General features: G+C 64.8%; 4 protein-coding genes across 4 annotated transcripts in view; 3 read left to right on the forward strand and 1 right to left on the reverse strand.

Annotated features, from left to right (window-relative positions):
• Nucleotides 1–1217: 1217 nt before the first annotated feature.
• ATXN7L2 (ataxin 7 like 2) lies at nucleotides 1218–8210 on the forward strand. The gene is made up of 11 exons (XM_074925668.1): nucleotides 1218–1344; nucleotides 2881–2955; nucleotides 3027–3131; nucleotides 3348–3540; nucleotides 3639–3925; nucleotides 4809–4891; nucleotides 5013–5254; nucleotides 5353–5533; nucleotides 5701–5822; nucleotides 6341–7190; nucleotides 7818–8210. Exons 1-11 carry the CDS (start codon nucleotides 1218–1220, stop codon nucleotides 7830–7832), a joined length of 2280 nt encoding a protein of 759 aa, XP_074781769.1. The 3' UTR covers nucleotides 7833–8210.
• A 1136-nt stretch (nucleotides 8211–9346) lies between these two features.
• AMIGO1 (adhesion molecule with Ig like domain 1) lies at nucleotides 9347–12303 on the reverse strand. Its single transcript, XM_074925682.1, has one exon. The coding sequence runs from the start codon at nucleotides 11632–11634 to the stop codon at nucleotides 10168–10170; it is 1467 nt and encodes a 488-aa protein (XP_074781783.1). The 5' UTR covers nucleotides 11635–12303; the 3' UTR covers nucleotides 9347–10167.
• A 5565-nt stretch (nucleotides 12304–17868) lies between these two features.
• Nucleotides 17869–20357, forward strand: GPR61 (G protein-coupled receptor 61). Its single transcript, XM_074925559.1, has 2 exons — nucleotides 17869–17999; nucleotides 18780–20357. The coding sequence occupies exon 2, from the start codon at nucleotides 19017–19019 to the stop codon at nucleotides 20352–20354; it is 1338 nt and encodes a 445-aa protein (XP_074781660.1). The 5' UTR covers nucleotides 17869–17999; nucleotides 18780–19016; the 3' UTR covers nucleotides 20355–20357.
• Nucleotides 20358–21071: 714 nt separating this feature from the next.
• The window catches only part of GNAI3 (G protein subunit alpha i3), a 32203-nt gene continuing 26298 nt past the window's right edge, over nucleotides 21072–26976 (forward strand). The window contains exon 1 of the mRNA XM_074925784.1: nucleotides 21072–21324. Coding sequence (XP_074781885.1) covers nucleotides 21207–21324 — 118 coding nt within the window. The 5' untranslated portion in view covers nucleotides 21072–21206. The remainder of the gene's footprint in view (nucleotides 21325–26976) is intronic.

Here is a 26976-nt window from a genome sequence, read left to right on the forward strand (position 1 = left end):
CTGGAGAGGGCTATATAGCACTTGGATGGCCAGTTCTGCATAGGGATGTATATGAACCCTGGGTTCCCAGCTGGGTATGGGGGGCGTATATAGCCCCTGGCCGTCCAGCCCTGTGTCGGTGGGTATATGTAACCCTGGGGAGTCCAGCGGCTATAGGGGTAACCCCTGGGTCCCCAGCTCTGTATATGTAACCCTCTGTTGTCCAGCCCTGTATAAGGGTAACCCTCACGTCCCCAGTCCCATACAGGGGGTATATGTAACCCTTGGGACTCCAGTTTTGTATAGGGGTAACCCCTGGATCCCCCATTCTGTACAGGGGCTGTATATAACCTGTGGCTCTCCAGTCCCGTATAAGGGGTATATGTAACCTTTGGCTGTCCAGCTCCCTATAGGCATAACCCCCGGGTCCCCAACCCTATATAGGAGGTATATACACCCCCCAAGCTCTGTACAGGGAATATATATCTCCCCCTGGCTCTCCAGCCCCATATAGGGAATAACCACGGGCCCCCAGCCCTGTATAGGGAGTATATAGGACCCCTGAGTCCCACGCCCCATATAGTGGGTATGTATCTCCCCTGGCTGTCCAGCCATATATAGGGGTAACCCGGGTCTCCAGCCTTGTATAGGAGGTGTAGATAACCCCATCTCCCCAGTTTTTTATAGGGGGTATATAAGAACCCCAGGTCCTCAGCCCCATGTAGGGGCTATATATAACCCCTGAGTCACCAGTCCTGTATAGGGACTATATGTCGTCCCCGGGGGCCCAGCCCCGTGCAGGGGTAAGCCCGGCTCACCAGCCTTGTATAGGGGATGTATATGACGCCCAGGTCCCCAGCTCTTTATAGGGCATGTGTATGGCCCCCGGCTCCCCGGTCCCGCACAGGCAGTCCGTGTTGTCCCGGGGTGCCCAGCCCCGTACAGCGACGGCCCCGGGCCCCAGCCCGGTCCAGGGTCACACGTGTGCCCGCCGCCCGCCCAGCGCGGCCCAGCGGTACGGGGGATGCCCCGGTCGGTCTCCCGGGGGTACCGGGTGTCCCGGGACGGCGCCGGGGCGGGGCAGGGCGGCGGGACTACACCGCCCGTGGGGCCGCGGGGTGGGCGGGGGCGCGCGGCGCATGCGCGGGGGCGCGCGGGGCGGGGGCGGCGGCGGCGGCGGCGGCGGCGGAGGAGGGGGGGGCGCGCGCGCTCCCGCGGCGGCGGCGGCGGCGGCGGCGATGGCGGCGCGTGGGCGCGCGGCGGCGGCGGCGATGGCGGCGGAGCGGCGGCTGCCCAGCCTCGACGAGTTCGCGGGGCAGAGCTGGAGCGCCTGGGTGGAGCGGGCCGGGCCGCCGGCCGAGCCGGGTGAGGGGCGGCGGCGGCGGCGGCGGCGGCGGCGGGAGGGGGGGGGCGGGCGGGCGGGAGATGGGCTTGGGGGGGGCGGGGGGGGCTGCCGTGAACGGAGCCGCGCCCGCCGCCCCCCTCCGCCCCCCCGCCCCCGGTCCTAGCGCCGCCGCGCGGTAGGCGGGCAGCGGGCAGCCCGGTTTAGTCCCCCCCCTGCGCCCGTTACCGGGAGCCAGTTACCGGGTGCCCCATCCCGGGTGTCAGATTGGGTAGCCCAGACCAGGAACTGGGTAGCCCCAACTGGGAACCAGTTATCGCCGTTACCCCGCACCGGGTAGAAGGGGATCGGATGCCCCAGACTTGGGTGGTGGGTTCCGGGAGCCCCAGGCAGGGAACCGGGGTGCCCTGTGCTGGGAACTGGGCACTGCGCACTGGGAACCAGGTGCCCTGTACTGGGAACTGGGCACGGCCCCAGCGGGCACTGGGATCAGGCCCCGTGTCACGGCTGGACGGGACTGGGCAGCCGGCGGGCACGGTGGGTTCCTGGCACAGCTGGATGGGACACAGGCACTCCTGGACAGTATGGCGTAACCGGACAGGACTGGGCGCCCAGTATGGCATAACTGGACAGGACTGGGCACCCAGTATGGCATGGCTGGACAGGACTGGGCGCCCAATATAGCATGGCTGGATGGGACTGGGTGCCCAGTATGGCACGGCTGGGCAGGACTGGCCACCCAGTAAAGCACGGCCGGACAGAACTCAGCACCCAGTATGGTATAACTGGACAGGAGTGGGTGCCCAGTATGGCACAGCTGGACAGGACTGGGCACCCAGTATGGCACAGCTGGATGGGACTGACTGGGCATCCAGTAAAGCACGGCCAGACAGGACTGGGCACCCAGTATGGCATAACTGGACAGGAGTGGGTGCCCATGGCACAGCTGGATGGGACTGGGCACCCAGTATGGCACAGCTGGATGGAACTGGGCACCAGTATGGCGTGGCCTGACAGGAATGGGTGCCCAGTATGGCACAGCTGAACAGGACTGGGAACCTGGTATAGCACGGTCTGATAGGACTGGGGATGGACTGGGCACCCAGTATAGCATTGCTGGACTGCACTGCGTGCCCAGTGTAGCACTGCTGGATGGCACTGGGCACCCAGTATGGCACAGCTGGCCAGGACAGCGTCACTGCTGGCCCAGTGCAGGCGCTGGGGCTGGGACACCTGCCAGGCACAGCCAGCGAGGCCACGGGCTGCGGGGCACGGCCGGGTTGGGACCGGGGTGTCCCCAGAGTGTCACATCCCAGCCAGCTCGGGGCCTGTCCCCAGGAACATCCCGCCGGCCCTGGGGTGACAGGACAGGGACCTCGGAGGCGATGACACGCCACGAAGCCGCCCCTGATCCCAGGATGGATCCGTCGTCCCTCTGGTCTAATTTTAGCCGGTTTAATTGTTCCGGGAGCGCCGGCGGCGTTTGGTGCTGGGAGCAGCGGCCAGGACGCGGCGGCCGGGGGAAGCCGGGACCCTGACGGGGTTTTTCTCTCCGGCAGGATCAGGGTCGGAGCTGGAGGAGAGCGGGAAGAGTGGTGGCAAGAAACTGGACGCCATGACCCTGATTAAGGAAGGTAAGCTCTCTCCTTTGGGGAGAAAACCCGGCGGTTTGGGCCGTGCTGCTCACCAAACTCTCCCCCCGCAGACATGAACATCTTTGGCCACTGCCCGGCGCACGACGAGTTTTACCTGGTGGTCTGCAACCACTGCAGCCAGGTGGTGAAGCCCCAGGCCTTCCAGAAACACTGCGGTGAGCCGGGGCGGGGGGGGGCTCCACGGCTATACCCACCCCCACCCCCCAGTAACAGCTCTCCATGGCAAACCCTTGCCCTGGCACCGGGAGGGATGCAAGAAGGCAGCCGTGATGGCACAGCCCAGGGTTGGGGGGCTCACAGCCGTTGGGGCTAACGCTGGGCTTCCCCCCCTCTCATTATCTCCCCCCCCAAACCCCCCCGTGTGCCTGCAGAACGCCGCCACGGCCCGCTCAGCAAGCTGTACGCCCGCGCCGCCGCCACCACCAAGTGCCACGTCGCCATCAACGGGCAGGCGGCGGCCGGCGGGACCCCCGGCACGGCCAAGGCTCTGCGGGAGAAGCCCCCGGGCCCCCGCGGGCGAGTCCAGCCCCTGCCCGAGCGGCCGGACAAGGACAACAACCTCTGGTGAGCGCCGGGACGGGTGGCTCTGCCCCTTCTCTGCCACGGGGCCGCCCTGACCCCGCCCCGATCCATCCACCGCCACCCCAAAATTTTCTCCACAGCTTGTTCGTGCCTGTGGTCAACCTGGAGAAGATTCCCAGCATCCCCAAACCGGACGGGCACGGGATCAAGGTGCCCCCCAAAGCCGTACCCACCAACTCCAAGGAATCCCTGGGGAAACCCGCCACCGCCGCGGTGCCGAAAGAGCCCCCGGTGTCGGCCGGGGTCGGGGGGGATTCGGCGATGCCCGCCGACGGCCCCGGGTGCAAACCGGAGAGCGCGCCCGCCCCGGGGGAGAAGGATGCGGGCGCCTCCAAGCCGCCCCCCAGGTCCCACAAGAAGCTGGCGCGTGAGTCCCCCTTTCCTTGCCGGCGACGGGGTGGGGGCGGCAAGTCGGTGCCGCGCGGCACCGGATCCCGGCGCGGCGTCCCGGTCCCGTTATTTCGGCGGCCGGGTCTGGCAGCGGGGTAGGTACCGAGGGGGCATCTCCCGCCTCTCCTCCTGCACCCCGGGGGGGCCGTGCCCTGACCGCAGCTCCGTTCACCCGGCAGGTTTAGGGTCTCTGCCCGCGGTGCCGGCTGGCCCGGAGGAACGGCGGCGGCGGCGTGCGGCAAGAGCGTGAGCCAGGGTTGAACACCCCCCTCCACACACCCCCCTCCGCCCCCCCAATCCCGCCTCGCGTCCCCGTGTCCGTCACCCCTTGTCCCCCCCCCCGCCAGATATGGGAGTCGGACACGATGATCTCGGGTGACCCCAAGCGATGCCATGAGCAGAACCCAGGCTGGGGGTGAAAGGGGGGGGGGCCCTTGCCGCAGGGAGGGGGTGAAATGGGGGGGCCAGGGGATGGTGGCCCCCCCACCCCACAGAGGATGACTCTTGGGGCTGTTGTTCCCCCCTGCCCAGAGCAGGGATGCTGCAGCCTCTCGCTCTGAGGAGGGGGGGGGTCTCCACCTCCAGCCCTGGCTGGGGTGGGTTGGGGTGACCCTCACAGAGACCCCCCCACCCCCAGCGGTCCCAGTGACACCATGGCCCCCCCCCAGCACCCCCCAGCCACTGGAGCCCCCCCGCCGCCGCCGCTCTCATCTTGCCATCCACACTGGCGGAGAACTCAACCACATGGTGGGGGGGGGGGCAAACCACTTGTTCCCCCCCCCCCGCGCCCCCCCCCCCCCCCCCATACAGCTCGGTCCTGTGCCCCCCCCCGGCATCCCGCTGCCTTCCTCTGCCCGCAGGCAAGGAGTGCGACCTGAACAGGCAGTGCGGCGTGCTCAACCCCGACACCAAGAAGATCTGCACCCGCCTCCTGACCTGCAAGGTAGCCGGGGGGGGGGTGGGACACACCCCATCATCCTGCCCAGAGGTTTTTGGGGGGGTCCCGGCGGGCATTTTCTCGCCCCCCCCTCCCCCTGACCCCCCCCCGCTGTCGCCTGGCGCAGATCCACTCGGTTCACCAGCGCCGCGAGGTGCAGGGTCGGGCCAAGGACTTTGACGTGCTGGTGGCCGAGCTGAAGGCCAGCTCCCGTAAGGGCGAGTCCCCGAAGGAAAGGAGCCCCCCCGGGAAGGAACTGCTGCCCCCCCCCCAGCAGGACCCCTCCTCGCTGCCGCAGACCCCCGCCGGCCCCCCCAGCACCTCTCCCTGCCGAGCCAAGCCGCCCCACTCGCACTGCCCGCTCCCCAGGTGAGGACCCCCCTGCACCCAGGCGGTGGTGGCGGGGGAGAGACCCCCATATTAAGCACCCCAAAAATTTCTCACCGCCCCCCCCGCCTCTGCTTCAGGGCCAGGCTTTCCTCTGACAGCGACCCCGAGGATGCGCCGGCCCCCTCCGGGGAGGGGGGCACGGGGGTGTTCCCCTTCCCCCTGCCCAAGGGGGGCAGCCGGGTGTCGAGCGAGGAGAGTGAGGAGGAGGGTGGCGAGGAGCCCCCCCGGCCCCCCACGCGCCCCCCCCGGCCCCAGGCGGTGAGTGAGAGGACCCCAAGTGTGGGCTGGAGACCCCCCCAACCCCACTGTCAGCCCCCACCCGGCTGCATCCCGCTGCTGGCCCCGTGCTGGGTGGGACGCTCCGGGTCAGGGGGGGCGGGTTTGGGGGGGGACCATGCTGACTCTGTGTGCGTGTCCCCCCCCAGTTCTGCACCTTCGGGAGCCGCCTGGTCAGCCCGGGCTGTTACGTCTTCAACCGGCGGCTCGACCGCTTCTGCTCGGCGCTGGGCTCCATGCTGGAGCGGCACCTCAGCTCCCACATGTGGAGGTGAGGGGGGGGGGCAGCCGTGGGGGGGCCCAGCGGGTGCTGGGGGGTGCTGCTGGGTGCCAGAGGGCAACGCCCCCCCTGGCTCCAAGGAGGGATTTGCCTTCCCTGGGGTCCCAGCGTGGCATGGAGGGGGTATACCTGAACTGCGGGGGGGGCAAGGATGGGAGTGGGGATTTGCAGGGGTCCTGTTTCACCCCTCCCTGCCTGAACTGGGGGGGGGACATGGTGGGAATTTAGGGATGGGAGTGGGGATTTGGGGGGTCCTGTCTCACCCCTCTGCCCCTGAACCAGGAAGGATGGGGGTGGGGGCAAAGATAGGGGTGGGTATTTGGGGGGGTCCTGTTTCATCCCCTCGCTGCCTGAACTGGGGGGGACACGGTGGGATGCTGGAAGCAGGGATTTGGGGGGGTCCCATCTCACCCCCTCCCCACCTGAATTTTGGGAGATGTGATGGGGGCAGGGATGGGAACAGGGCTTTGGGGGGGGGCCCAACTCACCCTTTCCCTCCCCTCCCACAGGAAGATCCCACCAGCCGCTGAGCCCCCTCTCCACACCCCCCCGCCCCCCCCCAGCCCCGCCATCCCCCCCTGCGGCCCCGCTGCTCCGACCCCCTCACCCCCAACACGGACCTCGTCGGCGTTGACCCCCCCCGGCACCCGGGAGGGCCGAGTCCCCGCCAGCCTCAACTACACGGTGGGGTCCCCCCACGCAGCGGCCGCCTGCAGCCAGCCCGAGTGCGGGGGGGGCGGCAGCCAGTCCATCACCTCCCCGCTGCCGGCCAACATCCCCTCGCCCTCCTTCAGCAAGTTGCCTTCCACCAAGGCCAGCAAATCTTCCCGAGCCCGGGAAGCGGCCGGCGGGATGGATCCGGATACCCGCAAACGGAAGCCCCCCCTCGCCGCCGGTGGCCCCCCCTATAAACGGACCTGTTCGGGGGACGGGATTAAAAGCAAAAATCCCAGCTGCCAGGTTTTGGCCCCCCCTGGCAAAACGAAACCCACCCTCTCCCCGAGTTGCCCGGCTTCTTCCTCCACCGCTGTCCTCAACGGTACGACGACGCGGGTGAAACGACTCGCCCCCCCGGACTGCCGCGGCCCCCCCGGTGCCGCCGCCGTGGACCCCCGCGGCTCGCCGCTGCACGGACCGGGGGTGCCACCGCCGCCCCCCCCGCGTTGTATCTCCGAGGATGAAGTCAAGAAACGCAAGAACACGGCCACGTACTGCCGGCCCGTCAAGCCCAAGCCTGCGCCCCCCCTGCCCGGCCCCCTGCCACCCCCCGGTTCGGCCCCCCCCGACTCGGGTGGCTCCGTCCGCAGGAAGAAACCGGGGACCCCCCTGGGCTTCGAGGAGAAGCGGAGCACCCTGAAGGTAGGGATGAGATGGCGGGGCGGGGGGCAGGTGCTTGGTGTGCTCTTGGGGGTGCACAGTGGTGCTGACACCCTCCCCCCCAGCCACCAGCACCCACAGCGGACAAGGTGGGGACCCACCTTCTCGAGGGGTTGGGGCCGCTGGTGTGTACCCGCGCCCTGAAGGACACCCTGGTCCTGAGTGGGGGGGACCAGGGGGACATCGTGGTCTCAGTTAGGGGGGGCAGCATGGGGACAGTGTGGCCCCAGGTTGGGGGTACCATGGGGACCCCCCCCGGCCTCGGGGGACACAGTGGTCTTGGGTCATGGGTGGGGGACACAGGGGGGGATCCTCTGGGGACACCATGGGTGGGGGGCACCGCAGGAACCTTCTAAGACACCCATGTCCTAGGTAGGGGACATCATAGGGACCCCAGGTTGGGGATGCCAGGGGGGTACCCGTGTGTCACAGGTGAGGGACACCACGGGGACACTGTGGGTGCCCCTGGTGGAGGGTGGGGGACACCGTGCTCTTGAGTCCTTGGGTGGTGGGTGCTGTGGGGACCTTAACCTAGGGTGGGGGATGAGTTGGGGAACTTTGGGGACACCGTGGGTCCCCACGACTGACTCAGCTTCTCCTCTCCCACAGTCCAAAGCCCATTAACAGAGGGGCCACCGGGGCCACCCCCCGCCAGGCACAGGGTGTCCCCCCCCACCGTGTCCCTCCATCGTGGGCGCAAGGAAGCCCCCCACTGGAAAATGCTGAAAAAACGATGAAGCGGGGGGGGGGGGGGGGCACCAAAACCAACCAACAACCCTCCCCCCCGCCCAAGGAAACAAGAAGGAAAAACCCAACCTCCAGAAAAATACCTCAAGACTCTCAGTTGTTCTCTTGCTGCTAAACCAGCCCCCGGGCGAGGAGGCGGCCGCGGCCGGGGGGGTCCCGGCACAGGACTGGCCACTGGGCCACCACCGGGCCACCATGCTGGCTGCCACCGGCCGCGGATATTTATAAGAATTACTATTGCTGTTTTTTGTTTCTTTTTTTAAAAAAAAAAAAAAAAAAAGAAAAAAACAGGTATTGTAGACAAGGAGTGGGGGGGTGGGCTGTATGCTGGGGGTCCCCGTGGTGTTTGGGGACTGTGGGGATCCCTGAGAGGGCAGAGGCTGGGGTGTCCTCGGGTTGCAGGGATGGGGGTCCCCTGCACCCAGGGAGGACAGGGATGGCGGGTGTCCCCAGCTCACCAGGAGCCCTGAGGGGAGAGGGGGACAGGGAGGGGGGGTCCCCAGGAGACACCCCCCCCATCAATGCTCTCTGCAGAGCGGGAAGCCCCGCGCCCCCGCCGCATGGCCCTGCCCCGGAGGGGAGATGGGGGGGTCAGTGGGGTGGGGGAGGTACTGGGGGGCTGTGGGGTGCCGGGGCGGGGGGGTCAGTGGGATGGAGAGGCACTGAGGACGACTGGGGGGCTGGATACTGGGGGAGTGTGGTGTGCTGGGGGGGTGTCAGTGGGGATGGGGAGGCACTGGGGACCGCTGGGTGGGGAGGGGTCAGTGGGATAGGGGAGATACTAGGGACCACTGGGGGGCTGTGGGGTGCCGGGGGGGGGGGGGGGTCAGTGGGGATGGGGAGGTACTGGGAACCATGAGGGGCTGTGGGGTGCCGGGAGGGGGTGTCAGTGGGGATGGGGAAGCACTGGGGACCACTGGGAGGGCTGTGGGGTGCTGGGGGGGGTCAGTGGGGATGGGGAAGCACTGGGGACCACTGGGGGGCTGTGGGGTGCTGGGGGGGGGTCAGTGGGGTGGTGGTGGGAGCAGGGGGGTCATGGGGGTGCTGCACAGAAGCCCCCTCCCAGCGCAGCCCGAGGAGACAGGGTTGGCTGGGCCTTGGGGTGGGCACACTGAGGGGGTGCTGGGTGCTGGGGGGGAGCCCCCTCCTCCCCCAAACCCCTTGTTCCCCCAACCCCACCCCTGCCATGCGCCCCCCCCCTCACCATGTGGGGTCAGGGTGGCAGGAGGGCCCCCGGCTCAGCCTGACTCCACTGCCACAGGCCTGACCCTCCATCCCAGGGGGGGGTCCCTGGGGGCACCGTCCCCAACCCCTCCCTTTTGCCCAGCGAGGGGACCCCATTTTGGGGAACGACTCTTTTAGCCCCCCAAAACCAGGCGAGGGCTGCGCAGTCACGATGGGGAAACACGTTTATTTTGGCCAAGGCATCAGCGGGCAGCTGCCAGCGTGGGGGGGGACACGGCCCGGGGTGGGGGGGCAGAACACGGGGGACACAGGCTGGGCTGTCAGGGTGCAGGGCTGGGGGGGTGCAGGGGGTACCCCCATTTGGGGTACTGAAGCCCCCGAGGTCCCCCTCCCTGTGGGGTGAGGGGTTCTGCTTGTGGCTGTGGGTCGCATGGGGGGCCGGGTGTTGGGAGGGGGGTGTTTGCACCCCGTGGGTCCCTGGGGGGTGATGTGCCCCCTGCGTGTCCCCCCCTCACCGAGCGCTGGCCGGGGTGGCACATGCTCCCCCGGCAGGACTCATGCTTCGCGATACACATGCCGGGGAGGGCGGGGGGCGGGGGGGCCGGTGCCCTGCCAAAGTGGGACCCCCCGGTGCTGCCGTCCCTGGTGGGGCAGGGGCGGGGGGTGGGGGGACCCCCTGAGCCGGCCCGAGCGCTGTCACCCGTGGTCCTGCGGTGCCCGGTGGGCAGTGGGGGTGGTGCCACGCTGTTCCCCCAGGAGCCCCTTTGTCCCTCGCGGTCCCACGGTGGGGGCAGTGACCTTGGCAGAGGCTGGTGTGGGGAGACAGCAGCGACGCTCAGTCTTTGGGGGGTGGGGGGGGCGATGGCGTGTCACACTCCCCCCCTCCAAGCTGGGGACACGGCAGTGGGGATCCAGGCTGCCCCCTCCTGCTCGCGGCGCATCCACGGGGGACAAGTGTCAAGAGTGGCAGGGCCCTGGGGTGTCCCTGGGGACAGTCCCCACGATGTGTGTGTATGTCCCCCCCCACCTACACCACGATGGGGGTGTCGGAGAAGACGGAGCTGACCGAGTCCGGATCTGACACCTTCCTCTGCGCCTTGGGGCCGTGCCGGGGGGGCGGCTGCGGGGTCCCTCCGACCTTGAACCTGCCGTTCTGCCCCGGCCCGGTAGCGGAGGCTGAGTGGGACCGAGAAGGCTCCCCGGGGACACCGGCAGCGTGGTTGGGGGTGGTGCTGAGGACGGAGGAGTTGATGCTGTCGTCGCGGGGAGCCGGTGGCTTGTCGGCGCCGCGGCAGCAGCAGCAGCGGCACGGGGTGAGGTACAGGTAGATGAGCACCAGCACCACGCTGAGGATACAGCCCACCAACGTGGTGTAGGCGGTGTTGAGGGTGTCGTGGGGCCCGTGCAGGGTGAAGTTGTGCACCAGCAGCTCCACGTAAAGGGTCTCGTTGAGGAGGGGACCCCCCACCCAACAAGCGTAGGTGCCGGCATCCTCAGGGCGTAGTGCCCGCAGCTGCAGGCTGCCGTTGGCCAGGAGAGCGGCGCTGCCATTGCCGCCTTCCTCCAACACCCGTTCGCCTCCCGGCGTCACCCAGTGCCGGCTCCGCACCGCCCGTAACCGGGTGTCGCAGCTGAGGGTGACGGTGTCACCCAAGTGAGCTTCCAGCACCGCTTCCCGCGCCTCGCTGCAGTTGAGCGGCTGCCGACCAGCCAGGGCGAGGATCCCGACGGGCGCCGTGGCGCTGGGCAACAGGCACCGTAATTCCTCCTGAAAATCCATCACGGCACTCAACCGGCGGCGCCGGCCGCGGGCAACCAGCTGGAAAAGCGGGCAGTCGCAGGCCAGCGGGTTGCCGTGTAGGTAGAGGCGGTCGCGGAGCCAGGCGGGCAGCGCCTGCAGCTCACCCACGGGCAAGCTGCGGAGGCGGTTGGCCGAGAGGTCGAGCAGGGCCAGTTGGGGCAAGCGGGTGCCGTCGCGCAGCAGCTCCAGCGGGAAGCGGGCGATGCGGTTTTGCCCCAGGTAGAGCTTGCGGAGGCGGCCGAGGTTGTCGAAGGCGGTGCGATCCACGGCCGAGATCTCGTTGTTGTAGAGGAGGAGAACCTCCAGCTCGGCCAGGTCGCTGAAGAGATTTTCCTCCAGCGCCCGGAGACGGTTGGAGGAGAGATCCAAGTGCCGCAGGTGGGGGACGTGGGCAAAGGCCTCGGTGGAGACGAAGGAGAGGCCGTTGTGGCTGAGCAGCAGGGCGTGGAGGTGGGCCAGGCGCCCCGGCGCCCAGTCCGCGCGCAGGCGGCTCACGTTGTTGTGGCTGAGGTCGAGGACGGCGGTGAAGCGGGGCAGGGGGGTGGGCACCGCGCTCAGCACCGCCTGCGAGCAGCTCAGGATGTTGGAGGCGCAGACGCAGCGCGGGGGGCAGGTCCCGCTCGCTGGCCCCCACGGAGACAGCAGCGCCAGGGCCAGCAGCAGCGGGGCCACCGGCCCCCCAACGCCCCCCATGGCCACGCGCTGCCTCGGGGGTCACGCGGGCGCTGGCGTGCAGGGCGGGGCTGGCACGGGGTGGCTTCGGTCCCCCGAGGTCACGGCACGCACCGGGCTCGCTGCTCGGTTGGTGTCACAGCGCAGGGTGGCTCGGTCACCCGGTGCTGCAGAGCGGGGTGGCTTCGGTCACCTGGTGTCACAGCACGTGCCAGGCTTGCCTGGTGTCACGGCACGGGGTGGCTTGGTCACTCGGTGTCACTGAAAGGGCTCTGCGGTGGCTGTGGCCACCCAGGGTCACGGCACGGTGTCACTGCATGTGCTGTGGGGTGGCTTTGGTCACCCGGTATCACAGCGAGCACCATGGAGGGACTTTGGCCACCCGGTGTCCCAGCGTGGGTCGGCCTTGTCACCCGGTGTCACGCCATGGGGTGGCTTTGGCCACCCGTTGTCACAGCATGCACGGGCCTTGCGGCTCACCTCTGGTGTCACGGGAAGAGGTGGCTTTGTCACCCGGTGTCACGGTGTCCCGTGGAGCGCTGCCCAAGGCGGTGACTCACCCCGGGGGTCCCACCCGCCGCAGCCCCGCTCCCCCCGCGCTGCGGAGGCGGCCCCGGTCCCCCCGGCGCACCCCCCGCGGGTCCCCGGTCCCGGCCCTGCTGCGGACGGAGCCCGCGGGAGGATGCTCCCCGCCCCCCCCCCCCCCGCCGCCGCCGCTTCCCGGGGCGTTACCGGGGCCTGGTACCGGGGCCGGTGCGGAGGAGGGCGGGCAGGGGAGACCGAGCCGAGCCGAGCCGAGAGGGACCGAACCGAACCGGGCGGGACCGAACGGAGCCGAGAGGGGCCGAACCGATCCGGGCGGAGCCGAGCGGGGCCAAACGGAGCCGAGCGGACCGGGCCGAACCGAGCCGAGCCGAGCGGGCCGGGCCAGGCCGGGCCGAGCCGATCCGGGCCGAGCCGATCCGAGCCGGGCCGATCCGATCCGAGCCGAGCCGGGCCGGGCCGGGCCGATCCGAGCCGATCGGGGCCGATCGGGCCGGGCCGGGCCCCGCCGGCCGCCGCGCGCTCCCGCGGCCCCGGGACAGGGTCTGGGGGCGGCCCCCCCGGCGCGCGCACCCCGCGCACGGCCGGTGCCCATTGGCTGCCGCCCCGCGCCCGCCACCAATGGCGGCAGCGGCCGTTAACCCCTCCCGGGCCGCGCGTGTGTGCCCGCCCCCCGCGCTGAGACCCCCGGCGGGAACCGGCCCCCGACCGGCATCGGCTCCGGGCCCGTCCTCACCCCCTCGTCCTCAGCCCCGTCCCCATCTGCGTCTGCATCATCCCCATCCCCATCATCCTCATCATCCTCATCATCCTCATCCCTGTCCCCATCCCCATCATCCCCATCATCCACATCATCCCCATCATCCTCATCATCCTCATCATCCTCATCCCTGTCCCCATCATCCTCATCATCCTCATCATCCTCATCATCCCCATCATCCTCATCATCCTCATCCCTGTCCCCATCCCCATCATCCTCATCATCCTCATCATCCTCATCCCTGTCCCCATCCCCATCTGCATCATATACATCATCCGCATCATCCCCATCCTCATCCTCCTCTTCATCATCCCCATCTCCATCTCCATCGTCCTCATCCCTGTCCCATCCCCACACCCAGCCACATCCCCGTCCCCATCCCCGTCTGCATCATCCCCATCCTCACCCCCACACTCATCATCCTCATCCCTGTCGCCATCTGCATCATCCCCATCCTCATCATCCCCATCCTTGTCCCCATCTCCATCTGCATCATCCTCATTCCCATCATCCCCATCCTCTTCCCTGTCCCCATCCCCATCATCCTCATTTCTATCCCCATCCTCATCCTCCTTCCTGTCCCCATCCTCATCCCATCTCACCCTCATCCCCATCCAATCCCCATCCCCATCCCCTCACGGTCCTCCTCCTCGCCCCAGTTCCACCTCCGCCCTCATCCCAACCCCACCCCAAATCCATCTGCCCCAGCGCCTGCCCCATCCCGCTGGGCTGGTCCCCAACAGCGGTACCTGCCCACATCCCGCCGTGCCAGCCCACGCCCGCTGCCACTGGCCCACAGCCCCAGCCACTGGCCCACAGCCCCTGGCATGGGTCCACACCCTCCAGCACCGGCTCCCACTGGTACTGGCCCAAACCCCCCGCCATTGGCCCACATCCCCCCAGCACTGGCCCACATCCCGGTTCCAGCCCGAATTCCCCAGTACCGCCCCATCCCAGTGACACCCACCACCCCCAGGATGGAGGGGACACATCCTGCCCTGGGGTCCCCACCGAGGGGCACCCCTGTGTGCTGCCACCCCCAGCCAGGCAGGGGTGCTCTGTGCCCCCCCCGTTCCCCCCCCCCCAGCACGCGCAGCCGTGTCTCTGCCTCCCGGGTGTATTTTTAGATGCAAAACATTTGTGCTTGGGTTTTGGGTCCAAAATTAGAGGGAAAAGAGCCGGAACAAACCGCGCTGAGATGATGCAGCACTTTATTGGGGGGTGGGGGGCAGTAATTAAAGGGGACCCCCTTCAACACGGAGCAGAGTGTCCCCAGGGTGCCCCTCACTCTGTCGTGTCCCCCCTCAGCCGCTCCCTGCACCCCAAACACGTGCTCTCCCCGGTTGGGTGACACCCCATGTTGTCCCCTCACCGCTGCTATTGTTACCCCCCCGCCCCGGGCCGGCTGACGGGGAATTTTGTCCTTTGATTGCCCTCGATTTTTCTGATTTAATCCAGGTGCTAATCCCTGCCCAGCACCCACTGCCCAGCCCGGCCCCCACCCAGCACCCAGACCCCCCCCTGCAGTGGGGGAGCCCCGGAGGCTGCGAGCACCCACACCCCAACCCTCCAGGCCCCCAAGTGTGTGTGTGGGGTGTCCCTGTCCTTTGTGTCACTTCAGTAGGGAACCTGGGGGGGACCCAGGGTGTCATGGGGGCAGCTGGCACAGCACCGTGCCCTCGGTGATGTGTCGGGCAGGATTGGTGCCAGGATACAGATGCAGCCAGACAGGTCCTCACATGCCTGAGTGCGCACACACACACACACACACACACACACGCAGCGGAGACACGTGCACACACGTGTGCACCCCATACACGTGTGTGCACCCCCTGATGACACACACGTGCCAAACCCCCAGGTTCACACGGCGGCGCGGTGTGTGCACATGGATGCACCCTCTGGGTGTGGGCACAGGTGTGTGGCCCCCCCCCCAGCCACACACACGCATACACACACATGCACACACGGGCAAACACATTGACCGGCGTGCTCGGTCAGGGGTCTCCAGCTGTGCTGGAGGAGCCAGGCAGCTGTGCCAGCGTGTTGGGGTGCTGGGATACAGGGGTACAGGTATCCCAGGGTGTTGGGGTGCTGGGGTGCAGGTATTCCAGGGTGCAGGGGTGCTGGGGTACGGGCATCCTGGGGTACTGGGGTGAGCGGAGGGGTAGGGGTATCCCAGGGTACTGGGGTACCAGGGTGCTGGAGTGCCACGGTGCTGGGCTGCAGTGGTAGGGGTATCCCAGGGTGGTGGGGTGGTAGGGTGCTGGGGTACACATATCCCAGGGTTCTGGGATGCTGGGGTGCAGGGTGTACGGGTATCCCAGGGTGCCAGGGTTCTGGGCTGCAGGGGTGCTGTGGTGCCAGGGTGCTGGGGTGCAGGGGTACAGGTATCCCAGGGTGTTGGGGTGCTGGGGTACAGGTATTCCAGGGTGCTGGGGTGCAGGGGTGCTGGGGTACGGGCATCCTGGGGTGCTGGGGTGAGTGGAGGGGTAGGGGTATCCCAGAGTACTGGGGTACCAGGGTGCCAGGGGTGCTGGGCTGCCAGGGGTAGGGGTATCCCAGGATGGTGGGGTGCTGTGGTGCAGGGGTACAGGTATCCCAGGGTTCTGGGCTGCTGGGGTGCCAGGGTACTGGGGTGCCAGGGTACTGGGGTGCCAGGGTTTTGGGGTGCTGTAGTGCAGGGGTATGGGTATTCCAGGGTGCCAGGGTTCTGGGCTGCAGAGGTGCTGGGGTGCCAGGGTGCTGGAGTGCTGGGGTGTGGGTATCCCAGGGTGCCGGGGTGCTCTGTGCCAGGGTGCCAGGACAGCAGGGTGCCACAGCACCGGGGTGCCATGGCGCTGCGCTGCCAGGGCCACTGGGTGCTGGTATGGTGGGGTGCCGGGGTCCTGAGGTACTGGGGTGCCAGGGTACTGGAGCACTGGGGTGCCATGGCTTCTCGGTGCTGAGGTGGCAAGATAATGGGGTGCTGTGGGTGCTGGTGCACCACAAGCTCCATAATGCCAAGGCAGCCCCCCCCAGCACCCACCATACCGAGTCCCAGGGGTCTGGCTGGGCTGTAGGGTGGGGGCAGCAGCCAGCCCCTTTGTGGGGGGCAGAACCTCCCTGGGGAAAACTGACGGGGAGGCAGGGGGGGAACCAGGTTCAGGGGCTGCACGAAGGGGCCCTGTTTTGGGGGGCCCACATAGGGTGGGTGCCAAGGAGGGTGCTCAGCACAGCTGGAGCAGAGGGACTGGGGGTGCGTGGGGTGCCCTCAGGACTTGGGGGGGTTCTCCCCCTCGGGTGCAGGGTGGCCTGGGGTGGGGGTCAGGGGGAATTTGCAGGCGGCTGCGAGGCTTTGCCGCCGTGGCCCAGCTGCCCAGGCCCTGAATTATTGATGCTCCGGTGGCAGGAAACAGCAAAGCCATAAACCTGCCTGCGCCGGCGCCGCCACCGGCGTGACAGGGCAGGAGCAGCCCTGGCTCCCTGCCTCAGTTTCCCCAAGGAGGAGGAAAAACCCTCAGGGCCCCCCCATTCTCAGGATACACCCGTGTGCTCCCCCATTTCAGACACCCGGCGAGGGAAGCTGGGTCCTTCCTGACTCAGGGGGTGCTGGGACCTTCTCGCTGTGAGACACCCCCAAAACATTGGGGTGCTGGGTGGGGGCCAGGATGGGTGACCCAGGATGAAGGAGGGAGGGAGGAGGCAGGAGCTGGTGGGGTGGGCACCCAGGTTGGGGTGAGCACCCAGCGCCCCTCCTGGGTTTTGGTGCACACAGGGACAAGTGGGGAGGGGGGGCCCAGGGCTCTGCCCCACCCTGGGGAGCAGGATTGATCCCTGCGCTGCTGCACGGGGCAGTGGAAGGACCCAGGGTGGGGTGTGGGGGGGATGTGGGGCAGAATGGGTGCCCCCACAGGTCCCCTGCATCCTGCTCATAGGGAGACCACGCGACCGGTGCCCGCGGTGACCGGGGAGCCACCGGCAGCCGTCTGCGGGCCCCAGTACGATGGGGTCGGTTCATTCGAGGTCCCGCGTTTCTAATCTGGTTTGGATGGATTTATTTTTGGGTCCTCGTAACCTAGCAATGGGCACGTGACGCGCGGGGCCTGCGGCAGGGACACACGCCTCGCCCGCCGGCCGCTCGCCGCCCTCCGCACACCGGCCCCGGGGATGGGGCCCGCTCCGTCCTGTGCGTCCCCCCCCCGCCAGGCACCCCTGGGCTGGGGGCCGGGGCTCTGCCAGGAGGAAGTTCACAGCCTGTGAAGGCTTTTGGGGGGGTGCTGGTCCTTGGAGGTGATGGGGAACCCCCCCTGTAAGCTAATGGCTCTGGGGAAACTGAGGCACCGAGTGTGATGGGATGGGGGGGGGGAGGAACGGCCCTGATCCCAGTTGCTCCACTGCTGAACTGGGAGAAAAGGAAGGGGCACTGAGCTGGGGGTGGGCAGAACCGGGGGCCTCTGCGGCCCCTCTGAGCGCCCCCCCCGGCCCTGTGCATCCCCCCGCACCCGTTCCCATCCCCACCCTGTGCCCCCGCACTGCGGATCTGCCCCCTGTCCCCTCCTTCCCCGACCCCCCCCCATCCCAGGGTGCCTCCTGCTCTGTCACCCCCCCTCTCCCCCAGATCTCCCCCTTTGCCTCCCCACCCCAAGGCCCCCGAGAGGCCTCTCCCTCCCAGTTCTCCCCCAACCCCCTCCAGTGCCCCTGCCCCCATCCCCTCAACAACGCCTTTGGGGGGCGACTGGGGAAACTGAGGCCTGAAGCAACACGTGGGGCAAGAACCGGAGGGGGTCCCACCCTCCATCCCCCATCCGGGGTGGGAGGGAACAAAATCAGGCTCCAGCCGGCCGCCACCCCCCCACCTCTGGGGTCCCTCAGCTCCAGCGCGGCCGGGGGCTGGGGGGGGCCGTGCCCGGGGTACCGCCGCGCTGGCGGGAGGCGTTAGGACCCAGCAGCCGGGCGGGTGCGGAGCATCCCTCGCCGCAGCGGCTCCGGCCCCGGCCCGGCCCCGAGCATCCCCGCCCGGCCCGGGGCCCCCCCCGTCCTCCGCCCGGCGCGGGGCCCCCCCGCCCTTGGCCCGGCCCGCGGCCCCATGCAGCCCCCCAGGGTAGGTGCCACGGCCGAGCCGACCCGCCGGGGCGATGCCCGGGGGCGGGAGGTGGGGGACGCGGGAGGGATGCGGCTGGGGGTGGGGGGGCACCGGGGGACCCCTCCGGAGGTGGGAGGGGGGACCCCAGCCGGCGGCATCGCCCAGGGGCGGCGAGGATGGAGGGGAGAGGCGGGGAGGGGGCACCCGCTGCCTGCACCCCCCTTCCATCAGCAAACACCCCCCCGCCCCGAGGGCTCCCCGGGGTGCAGGGGATGGGCACCTCCTCCCCGCTGGGGAAGCACCCATGGGTGGGGGGCTCCGGGGTGGCCGCCAGCCCCCCACCCGCACTGCTGGGCTCTGCTTTGCAGCCGGTAGCACCCATAGGGGTGGGTGGGGGTGCAGCACCCATCCTGGGGATGGGCTTGGGCTGGGGGGTCACGCACGGCCATCAAAGCACAAGGGGTGAACCCAGGCGTCCGGGGTGCCGGTGACCCCTCACCCATCCCCGCAACCCCTCGTGGTCCCCAGGCTCTGGGTGAAGGATCCCACTGGGGTGTTTTGGGTTGAAACATTGGAGTTTGGGGGCTTTAGCCCCAGAATCGTTCCTTTTCAGAGGGAATGAGGCTTTCGGTTGAGAAAACGGTTTGGCGGGCCGGGGGGTGGGGATCACTGAGGGGGAGCTGGGGGTGATGGTGCTGTGGCTGGGGGTCACCACTAAGCTGCCACCCCTTCTCTGGGCTCTCACGTGTCCCCCCAGGGTTGCTCCCCCCTCCACTGACGGTTCTACCTTCCCTGCAGGTGCCCGGCGCTGCCCAGCAACGAGGAGCAGGGAGATGAGCAGGGCCGGGGGGCACCCTTGGGTGCTCTGAGTGCCACCGCCACGGCAGCACCCGTCCCCGGACCACGCTGTGGGGCCGGCGGGCGGGCGGGTGTAGGGTGGGCGAGGATGTGACTCCCTGGCGATGCCCGGCCACCCCGCGCTGGCCGCCCCGAGGATGGGCAATGGGCCGGTGAGCGCCGGCGCGGAGGCACAGGATGGAGCCCTCCCTGCCCGCCCCGTGGGCCTGGAACGGCTCTAGGACATCGCGGGGGCTCCAGCCCTCCCCAGGCCCCATGCCCCCCAATGGCACAGCCGACGGCAAACCTAAAGATGTGGCCTCCAAATCGGTGGGGCTCTTCTTCATGCTGCTCATCGACCTGACGGCCATCGTGGGCAACGCCGCCGTCATGACCGTCATCGTGAAGACGCCGGCGTTGCGTAAATTCGTCTTCGTCTTCCACCTCTGCCTGGTGGATTTTTTGGCTGCCCTCACCCTGATGCCGTTGGAGATGCTCTCCGGCTCGGCCGTCTTTGACAGCCCGGTTTTTGGCGAGGCCATGTGCCGTGTTTACCTGTTCCTCAGCGTCTGCTTCATCAGCATGTGCATCCTCTCCATCTCCACCATCAACGTGGAACGTTACTACTACGTGGTGCACCCCATGCGCTACGAGGTGAGGATGACGGTGGGGCTGGTGGCCTGCGTCCTTGTTGGTGTCTGGCTCAAAGCCGTGGCCACCTCCCTCGTCCCCGTGCTGGGTTGGTTGTCCCCTGACCGGCCGCCGGTCCCCGCCGGTCGTGGCTGCTCCTTGCAATGGAGCCGTGGTCCCTACTGCAAGTTCTTCGTGGTCTTCTTTGCCGCTTTCTACTTCCTCCTGCCCCTCCTCATCATCGTGGTGGTCTACTGCAGCATGTTCAAGGTCGCGCGGGTGGCCGCCATGCACCACGGCCCCCTCCCCACCTGGATGGAGACGCCGCGACATCGCTCCGAGTCGCTCAGCAGCCGCTCCACCATGGTCACCACCTCGGGAGCTCCTCGGACCACCCCGCAGAGGACGTTCGGGGGGGGCAAAGCGGCCGCCATCCTGTTGGCCGTGGGAGGCCAATTCCTCTTCTGCTGGTTGCCCTACTTCTCCTTCCACCTCTACACCGCCCTGAGCGCCCAGCCCTTGGTGGGGCCGGCGGCTGAGACCGTGGTCACTTGGCTCGGTTACTTCTGCTTTACCTCCAACCCTTTCTTCTACGGGTGCCTCAACCGGCAGATCCGAGGCGAGCTGGGGCGGCTCCTCACTTGTTTCTTCAAGCAGGCGCCCGAGGAGGACCTGCGGCTGCCCAGCCGGGAGGGCTCCATCGAGGAGAACTTCCTCCAGTTCCTTCAGGGCACTGGTTGTCCCACTGAGCCCCGGCCCCGCACCCCCAGCCCCAAGCGGGACCAGCCCCCCGTCGATTTTCGCATCCCGGGGCAGATCGATGAGGACACGGTGGAGGGGACGGAGTGGCGCGGTGGGGACGGGGTCTACATGCCGGTGGTCGCCTCTCCCAAACCCGAGCTGTAGCGCGGAGCGGGGGGGGCTGGTTTGGGGGCAAACATGGCTGCAAGGGCAGAGCTGGTCTGAGTGCCTCGCTGGGGTGCGGGGGGGGGGGGGGGGGGGGGCGTCCTTGTCACCCCCATGGGGGATCGGGGGCCCCATGACACTCGCCGGGAGGGGTTGGGGGGGGCGGGGGCACAAGTTATCCTGTGCTGGAGCTGAGAGGGGGAGTGGGGGGGTGGTGCTGTCGGGTTTTGGGGTCACTCCGGCCCCGGCACAGAGGGTCTCCTCGGGAGCGGGCGTCCCCCAGGTCCCCCTCCCCGCTGTGCGGCCATCAGGAGATGGGAGCAGGGTGGCCCCGCTCCTCTGGGTCCCCTGAGCCCCCTCCCCAGCCGCGGGGAACACCCCCCCACTTCCACACATCCCCTCGGGGGCCCCTCAGGCTGCGGGGCCAAAGCCTGTCCCTCTGGGGGGGGCGTGGGGCCGGAGCCCCCCCCTTCGTGAGCGGGAGGGCGGTGGAAACGGGACGCGGGGCTGCGGGGGCCGGGTCGGGCCCCGGGGGGGCGCTGGGGCCTCCCCTCACCCCCATGGAGGACTACAGCTCCCGTCATGCCCCGCTCCACCGAGGCGGAAGCGAGGCCTTTCCCCTTACTCCCGTCATGCCCCGCTCTACCGAGGCGGAAGCCCCGCCCCCAGCTCCCAGCATGCCCCCTGCGGACTGCACTTCCCGTCGTGCCCCGCGCCGCCGTAACCGGATATCCGGCGCCGCCTCAGGGAGCCGCCCGGGCCGAGGCAGGCGAGAGGCGCAGCCCCGCACCGGCCCCGCTTCCATCCCGCTGCCGGCGGCTGGGCCGCCCGCCGGCCTTTCCCGCCGCCGCCATGGGTTGTACGCTGAGCGCCGAGGACAAGGCGGCGGTGGAGCGGAGTAAGATGATCGACCGCAACCTGCGGGAGGACGGCGAGAAGGCGGCCAAGGAGGTGAAGCTGCTGCTGCTCGGTGAGGAGGGGCCGGGGGGGGGGGGGTGTAAGGTGCCTCAGGGGAGGGTGTTAGGGGGGTAAAGTCTCTGAGGAGGGTCTCGCGGGAGAGGGGTGAAGGTCTCCCGCCTTCAGGAGGGCCTTTGGGGCGGGGGGTGAAGAGTTTGGGGTCTGTAGTGCCGCGGGGGATGTGCAGCGAAGGGGGTGGGGGGAAGCGCAGGGAGCTTTAGTGAGGGGGTTTGTGAATCTCGCGGGCTCAGGGAGGGGGTGAGAGAGGGCTGGGGCGCCCCCGGGGCCTGCCGAGGTTTGAGAGGGCAGAAGGAGCTCTGCGGAGAGGCGACGGGAGGAGTCTCTGGGGCTTGGAGAGGGTGAAGGAGTCCCTGGGAAGGGGGCTTGGGGCTATACTTGGCTCAGAAGGGCTTTAGGGAGGGTCTGAAAGGGTCTTTGAGGGGACGTGGGGAATGAGGAGGGTGTCCACGAGGTTAAAAGATGTTTAGGGGGTGAGTGGTGGGGAGAGGAGTGGTGAGGAGGGCTGGGGAGGGGCCTGAGAGATCCCTGTCAGGTCTGGGGAGGTGTGAAGAAGATGAAGGGCTGGGACAGGATCCCGACGGGAGACCTGGGAGAGCTGTGGAGAGGAACTGGGGTGTCCAGGGTGGGTGTGGGATAAAGCCACGTAGAATGGCAGCTCTGCCTTTGTGTCACTGGTGAGGGCTTGTCTCTCCATGAGGTCCCCAACACCAAGTGTGGTCCTGTCCTCTCACCCTCATGTGGGTCCCCAGCCTCCTCTCAGGGGTGAGGGAGGAGGAGATGGCCTGGCCTCCTGGGGGGTGAGGGGAGCATGCTGCTGTCCTGGGGTGGGGCTTTTTCCTAGCTGGCTGCTGCCTGATGAAATAACTCTTCTGTTTCTAGCCTGGATGTTACCAGTGCTCCCCCCTGGCTGCTCCTTGGGGACAGTCCCTCCCCAGTAGCTTTGGGCTGGGGCTCTGAGAGCAGAAGGTGCTCATTGGGCTGGCGTAGGTGTCCTTTCATCTTCGGGTTCCTGGGTCAGAGAAGGAAGGGAGCACCCGTGCTTTTGGTTGGATACAGAGATTTTATCATTGGGGCTTGGCTGTTAAGCTTTTTTGCTTATTGTGGGGTAGTGGAATTAAATCCTTTTATCAGGCAGTCAGGTGAAAATGGCCCTTGTGTACCTGTGTTTCTCAGACTCAAAGTGCCCATGATGGCATGTGAGCTGCCTTGGCCAGGGGACAGTAATCACACTGGGTGCTCTGTGCCTCATGCTGCCACTGATCCCTGATAGGATCTGACTGTGCAGAAGATGATTTCAGTTCGGTGTACTCTGCCGTAGCCGAGCTGGTTCTGCAGAGCTTGCAGGAGTACAAAACCCGCGGCGCTGTCACTGCCCTGCTGAAGCCTCTGTATGTACAGGCAGCTGAGAAAGGAAGTGTCACTTCTCTGCATTTACTTTTTCCGGCTAAAATACGTTCATGAGTTTTGAGAAGAGCTGAATTGAGCATTCCTCCTTCAAAGAACTGCAGGTTCTCCTCAGCAGAGAACTCTTGCCTTATTTGGTCCTTGTTTTGGTAGACATGTTTTGAAGTTCTTGTGGGTGATAACTAGAGTCCAGAGCAGGCAAAAGCTGCCCATCTCAGGTCTGCCGGACATGGGCTGGCTCCTGTGCCATTCCTTTGCAGCTTCGTGTGAGCTCAGGACCAGGCAGTGCAGTGCAGGGTGGTAGGTGGACCATCTGGTCATGTAGGTCCTTCTCTTCTAATGTCTAGGTTAGGGGTTTGGTGGTTGGGTTTTTTTTTTGTTATACTGACATTTTCTATCTTGGGGAGACAGATGGAGTTCATGAGGACCAGAACGGTGTTAAGTGTCTCTGTTGCAGCCGGTTGTGTTAACAAACAGTTCTGCTTCCCAAGTGATCCTTGTCCTGAGAATACTTTTTTTGCTCCATTTAGCCTGTTTTCACTTGTACCCTTGCAAGAGGTGCTCCAAGGTTTGCAATCTTGTGTGTATGTAGAAAACTTCTTGGCTGTGGGTCAAGATAATCTTTTATTTCCCAGGTGTTCGTTTTGATGTTAGTAAGCCACACTTGCAAATTTTCTCGATGGAATAATTTTTCCTTCGCATTTTTGTACGTCAGGTTTTTGCTTTGCGCTCTTGCATTCTTTGTGGTGATGCTGGGAAGGCACCAAGGGCTTTGGGGCCAAGACTGACCTCGTCAGCAAATGACAGAGTGGAGGGAGTATCCAAAAGGTTGTATGATAACTGGTTTCAAAGCACTAGAGACCAGGTGAGGTTTTTAAAAGTACAAGCAGCAGCTGCCTTTTGGACTGGTGGCAGAATACCTGATTGCTGTGGTTTTGAGCATGTCTTCAGATAAGGGCTTGTGCATGTCCTGACTCTGGAGAAGCTCTTCTGGAATAATTGGGCTTGCACGTGGCATGACACTGGAGTAGTGATCTGTATCTACCCTCATTTAAAAAAAAAAAAAGCTATCTCAGATCAGGTTTGTGCCTGGCCGTAACCTGCAATCTCTCTCAAATGTCATGGTTTTCTTGTTTTAAAAATTAGTGTAATGATTCCTGGCGATCAAAGGGAATGCTGAAATGTGCTCTCCCCACACACAACCCTCTTAATGTGTGGGTAAAGCAGAACAGTTAATTGTCAGAAGAAAAATATCTGCAGTGGGAACAAACATCCTTTCAGTAAGGCATCAAGAAGCTGATGGAAAAAGTTCATGAGGTTTTTTCCATTGTTTGAGCAAGCTTTTTTTTATAACATAGTATTAAAATGTCTAAGATATGTAGTGTCTCGTATCATTAACTGGTTGTAAGAGATCATGCGGTGGTTTATGTAACTGGAGTGAGACTCTTGCAGTACTGCTGATGCAGTGAAGTTCTGAAGAAATGTATTTCTTTACAGAAAAAGTTTGGAGTCCATACGTTCTTCCCCAGCTCTGTTAAAATAACTGCCCTAGTTTGGGCTTTGCAGAGTTATGTAGGTTAAGAAAAGGCTCCTGCTTGTACAAAGGGTGGTCGGTCTTTCCCAGCTCTGCTCTTCACCGAGCCTGGGTGTTAGGAGAGCTTGAGTTAGCAACAGACCCAAAACTAGGAGGATTTTGGTGCATTTGACTTCCTCCTTTCTTCCACGCGCATCATCTTTTCTTGGGCAGAAGAGGAAAGAGCGGGGTTTCAGCTGTGCACTCCCTTCCTCCAGGAGGGTTTGATTATTACAGCACCTTCCATCCAGGAGGTGGTTCGGATGCTGGCGGAGGTGATCTGGGTTTGAGAACTGTGGGGTTGCTGGTGAGGTTGCTGGTGAAAGATAATCCTGGAGCTGTTTGTGCAGCAGCTTCTCTGCAGGAATTTCAAATCACTTCATAATGTTTCCCTTTCACAACTCTGCGTGTTGAGCAACTCCTAAGCTTTTGGCTTTTTTATAAAACAAAAGTAAACCTGAGCGTTGAATAGCGACTGACCCGAGGTCGTGCCAACCCCTGCCTGTGTGATGGTTGTTTCATGTGTGAATGTTCTCAGTAGCAGAGTTTTTCTGCACCAAAAGCCAGCTCTCCTGGGAGGCTGGGACCAGCCTGGGAGTCCTTGCTCAAATCCCTGTGCTAAACTCTGCCTCTTTGCTCTTAGTTTGCCTCCAGGAAAACGCTATTCTGCAGGCACAGACATGCCAATTTGCTGATGTAGAAACCTGTGGGATTTTTTCCAGTTGGGATGAGCAGGCAAAATGGAGGAGGGTGCAGGAACCCTTCCTGGTTAGTTTAGGTGCTAGCCTGGATAACTCTGTTTTCCAGCGCCTTTCAGAAGGTCTGGCACGTCGTGCTGGGCTGTCTCAGCAGGGTTTTGTGTGACATTGAGTGACAAAGCTCATTGCTGGATGCACAAAGTTGTCCTGTTGCCAAATCCAGCCAGTTTCACTTCTCTGCCCAGCCTGGTCTGTGCAAATGGCATCTCTGTGGCTCCGGCTGTGCGGGTGCAGCCAGCCTTGAACTCTTTGTGCCTACACCGTTATTCAGCCTGTTACAGTTTTACTGGGTTTAGATAGTCTGTGTAATTATGTTGAAGCGTCCTGCTAATTCATGCAAAAATAATTAAAAGCATAAGTTTGTTCTAAAATAGCCTTCATCTACATAACTAACCAAGCAAACTGCAAGCTCTGCTGCTTCTGGAGCCACAGCTTTTTTCTGAGACTGATTTTTCCAAACTTTTTTCCCCCAAATTCGCCAAAGCTTCCTCAGCACTGGTGTTTAACATCATTTGGTTGTTTTGGTATAGAAAAGTACCTTCTAGGGATGCAAATCAGGGCAAAGCTGTTGCTGCTAATTAGAATATTGTTAATCAGAAGTAGCTTTTCTAGAAGCAGAGCAGCTTTGTCGTGGGTCCCCATTTCAGAGGTACCATCAGGGTGTCAGACCCAGCTGTTCCTTGGCTCTGGAGCTGCTTAACCCTCTTTGAAGGGTGACATGAAGCTCTGAGGTTTGGCACAGGTCTCCAGCTCAGGTCGTCCTGGCCACCAATCGGAGCATCATCCCTGGCTGGGGCTGCTGGGGTGATGCAGGGGACCTGCAGGGAGCTGTTGTCCTCTCTGATCCTTGAGCTATCTGGAGCTTTCCACAAGCTCTCTGCGGTGCACAGTGTGTATCTTGTGACTTGTGGCCACGGGAGGATTTTTCTCACACAGCAGTCGGGCTCAGCCCTGAGTTGCGTTTTCGTAAGATGGAAATTAAATACCTCAATCCAATTAGCTTAACCTGTGGGAGCTGTGATAGGATCAGTTCAGTGCCTGACTCCCATCTTGGGTTGGGAAAGGTGCTCTTGATGTCTGAGACATCCTGATCTTTGTGCAGAAGTGTCCCAGCCCTCTGGTGACCTCTTCCCAGCCGAGAATGCTTGAAGCAATTTGATAATGGGTCAGATCTTCGCTCTGAAGACACAGCACTTCTTGTCTGTGCTTTGAGCTTCTTGAAGGGCTCCATGCACTTGTCCTCTGCCGAGATGGAGGTAGTATCTGTCTTGGTGCTGGCATTTCCCTGTGTTCAGATGCCGGAGCTACAGCCTACAGCTGTGTTTTCCCACCTGCCTGGGTGAGGATCAAGCACAGGATCCCTGTGTACCTTCTGCCAGTTCTTCAACCCTTTGCCCACCAAAACCAGATGCAGGGCAGGTAAAATGTGTTTTTTATCGACAAAACAGTAATTCCTTGGAGTGACTTAACCTCACTATTCTTTTGAGGACTCAGCCATGATGTAATCAACTCGGAAAAGAGACCATCTTGCCACCCTGCCTGCTGCTGCGTAGGTGCAAACTTCTGTTTTCTGCACGATGGCACATCCAGTGCCACCAGCCAGCTGTGGGATGGGTCTTCTAGCTGGCTGGTGCCGCCTGGGTTGTGTATACATCATGTGCTTGTGGACAGACAGACAAGTGTGTTTGGGCACAGCCCTGGGAGCTGAGGACAGACAGTTTATAGCCCACAGCTCAGCTACAGATGGAATGACTGGCTAGGGAATTGGGATTTCATCCTACCCTCCAAGAGCCCTCTGGACATGGTTCAAGTTTCATTAAATTCCGAGGCAGAGCATTGAAATAACTTTTCTTGGAAGAGGGGAGCGCTCTGTGAAGAAGAATTTTTTAATTAGAACGTGGCTTTTTTT

This window comes from Athene noctua, chromosome 23 (assembly GCF_965140245.1).
Source record: "Athene noctua chromosome 23, bAthNoc1.hap1.1, whole genome shotgun sequence".
Lineage (NCBI taxonomy): Eukaryota > Metazoa > Chordata > Aves > Strigiformes > Strigidae > Athene > Athene noctua.

Bases quoted from the DNA above. Each gene is read 5' to 3' on its own strand.
- ATXN7L2 (XM_074925668.1), top strand. From the start codon at position 1,218: ATGGCGGCGCGTGGGCGCGCGGCGGCGGCGGCGATGGCGGCGGAGCGG. The intron at 1,345-2,880 runs GTGAGGGGCGGC...TCTCTCCGGCAG, and splicing joins CGGGCCGCCGGCCGAGCCGG to GATCAGGGTCGGAGCTGGAG. The intron at 4,892-5,012 runs GTAGCCGGGGGG...CGCCTGGCGCAG, and splicing joins CCCGCCTCCTGACCTGCAAG to ATCCACTCGGTTCACCAGCG.
- AMIGO1 (XM_074925682.1), bottom strand. From the start codon at position 11,634: ATGGGGGGCGTTGGGGGGCCGGTGGCCCCGCTGCTGCTGGCCCTGGCG.
- GPR61 (XM_074925559.1), top strand. From the start codon at position 19,017: ATGGAGCCCTCCCTGCCCGCCCCGTGGGCCTGGAACGGCTCTAGGACA.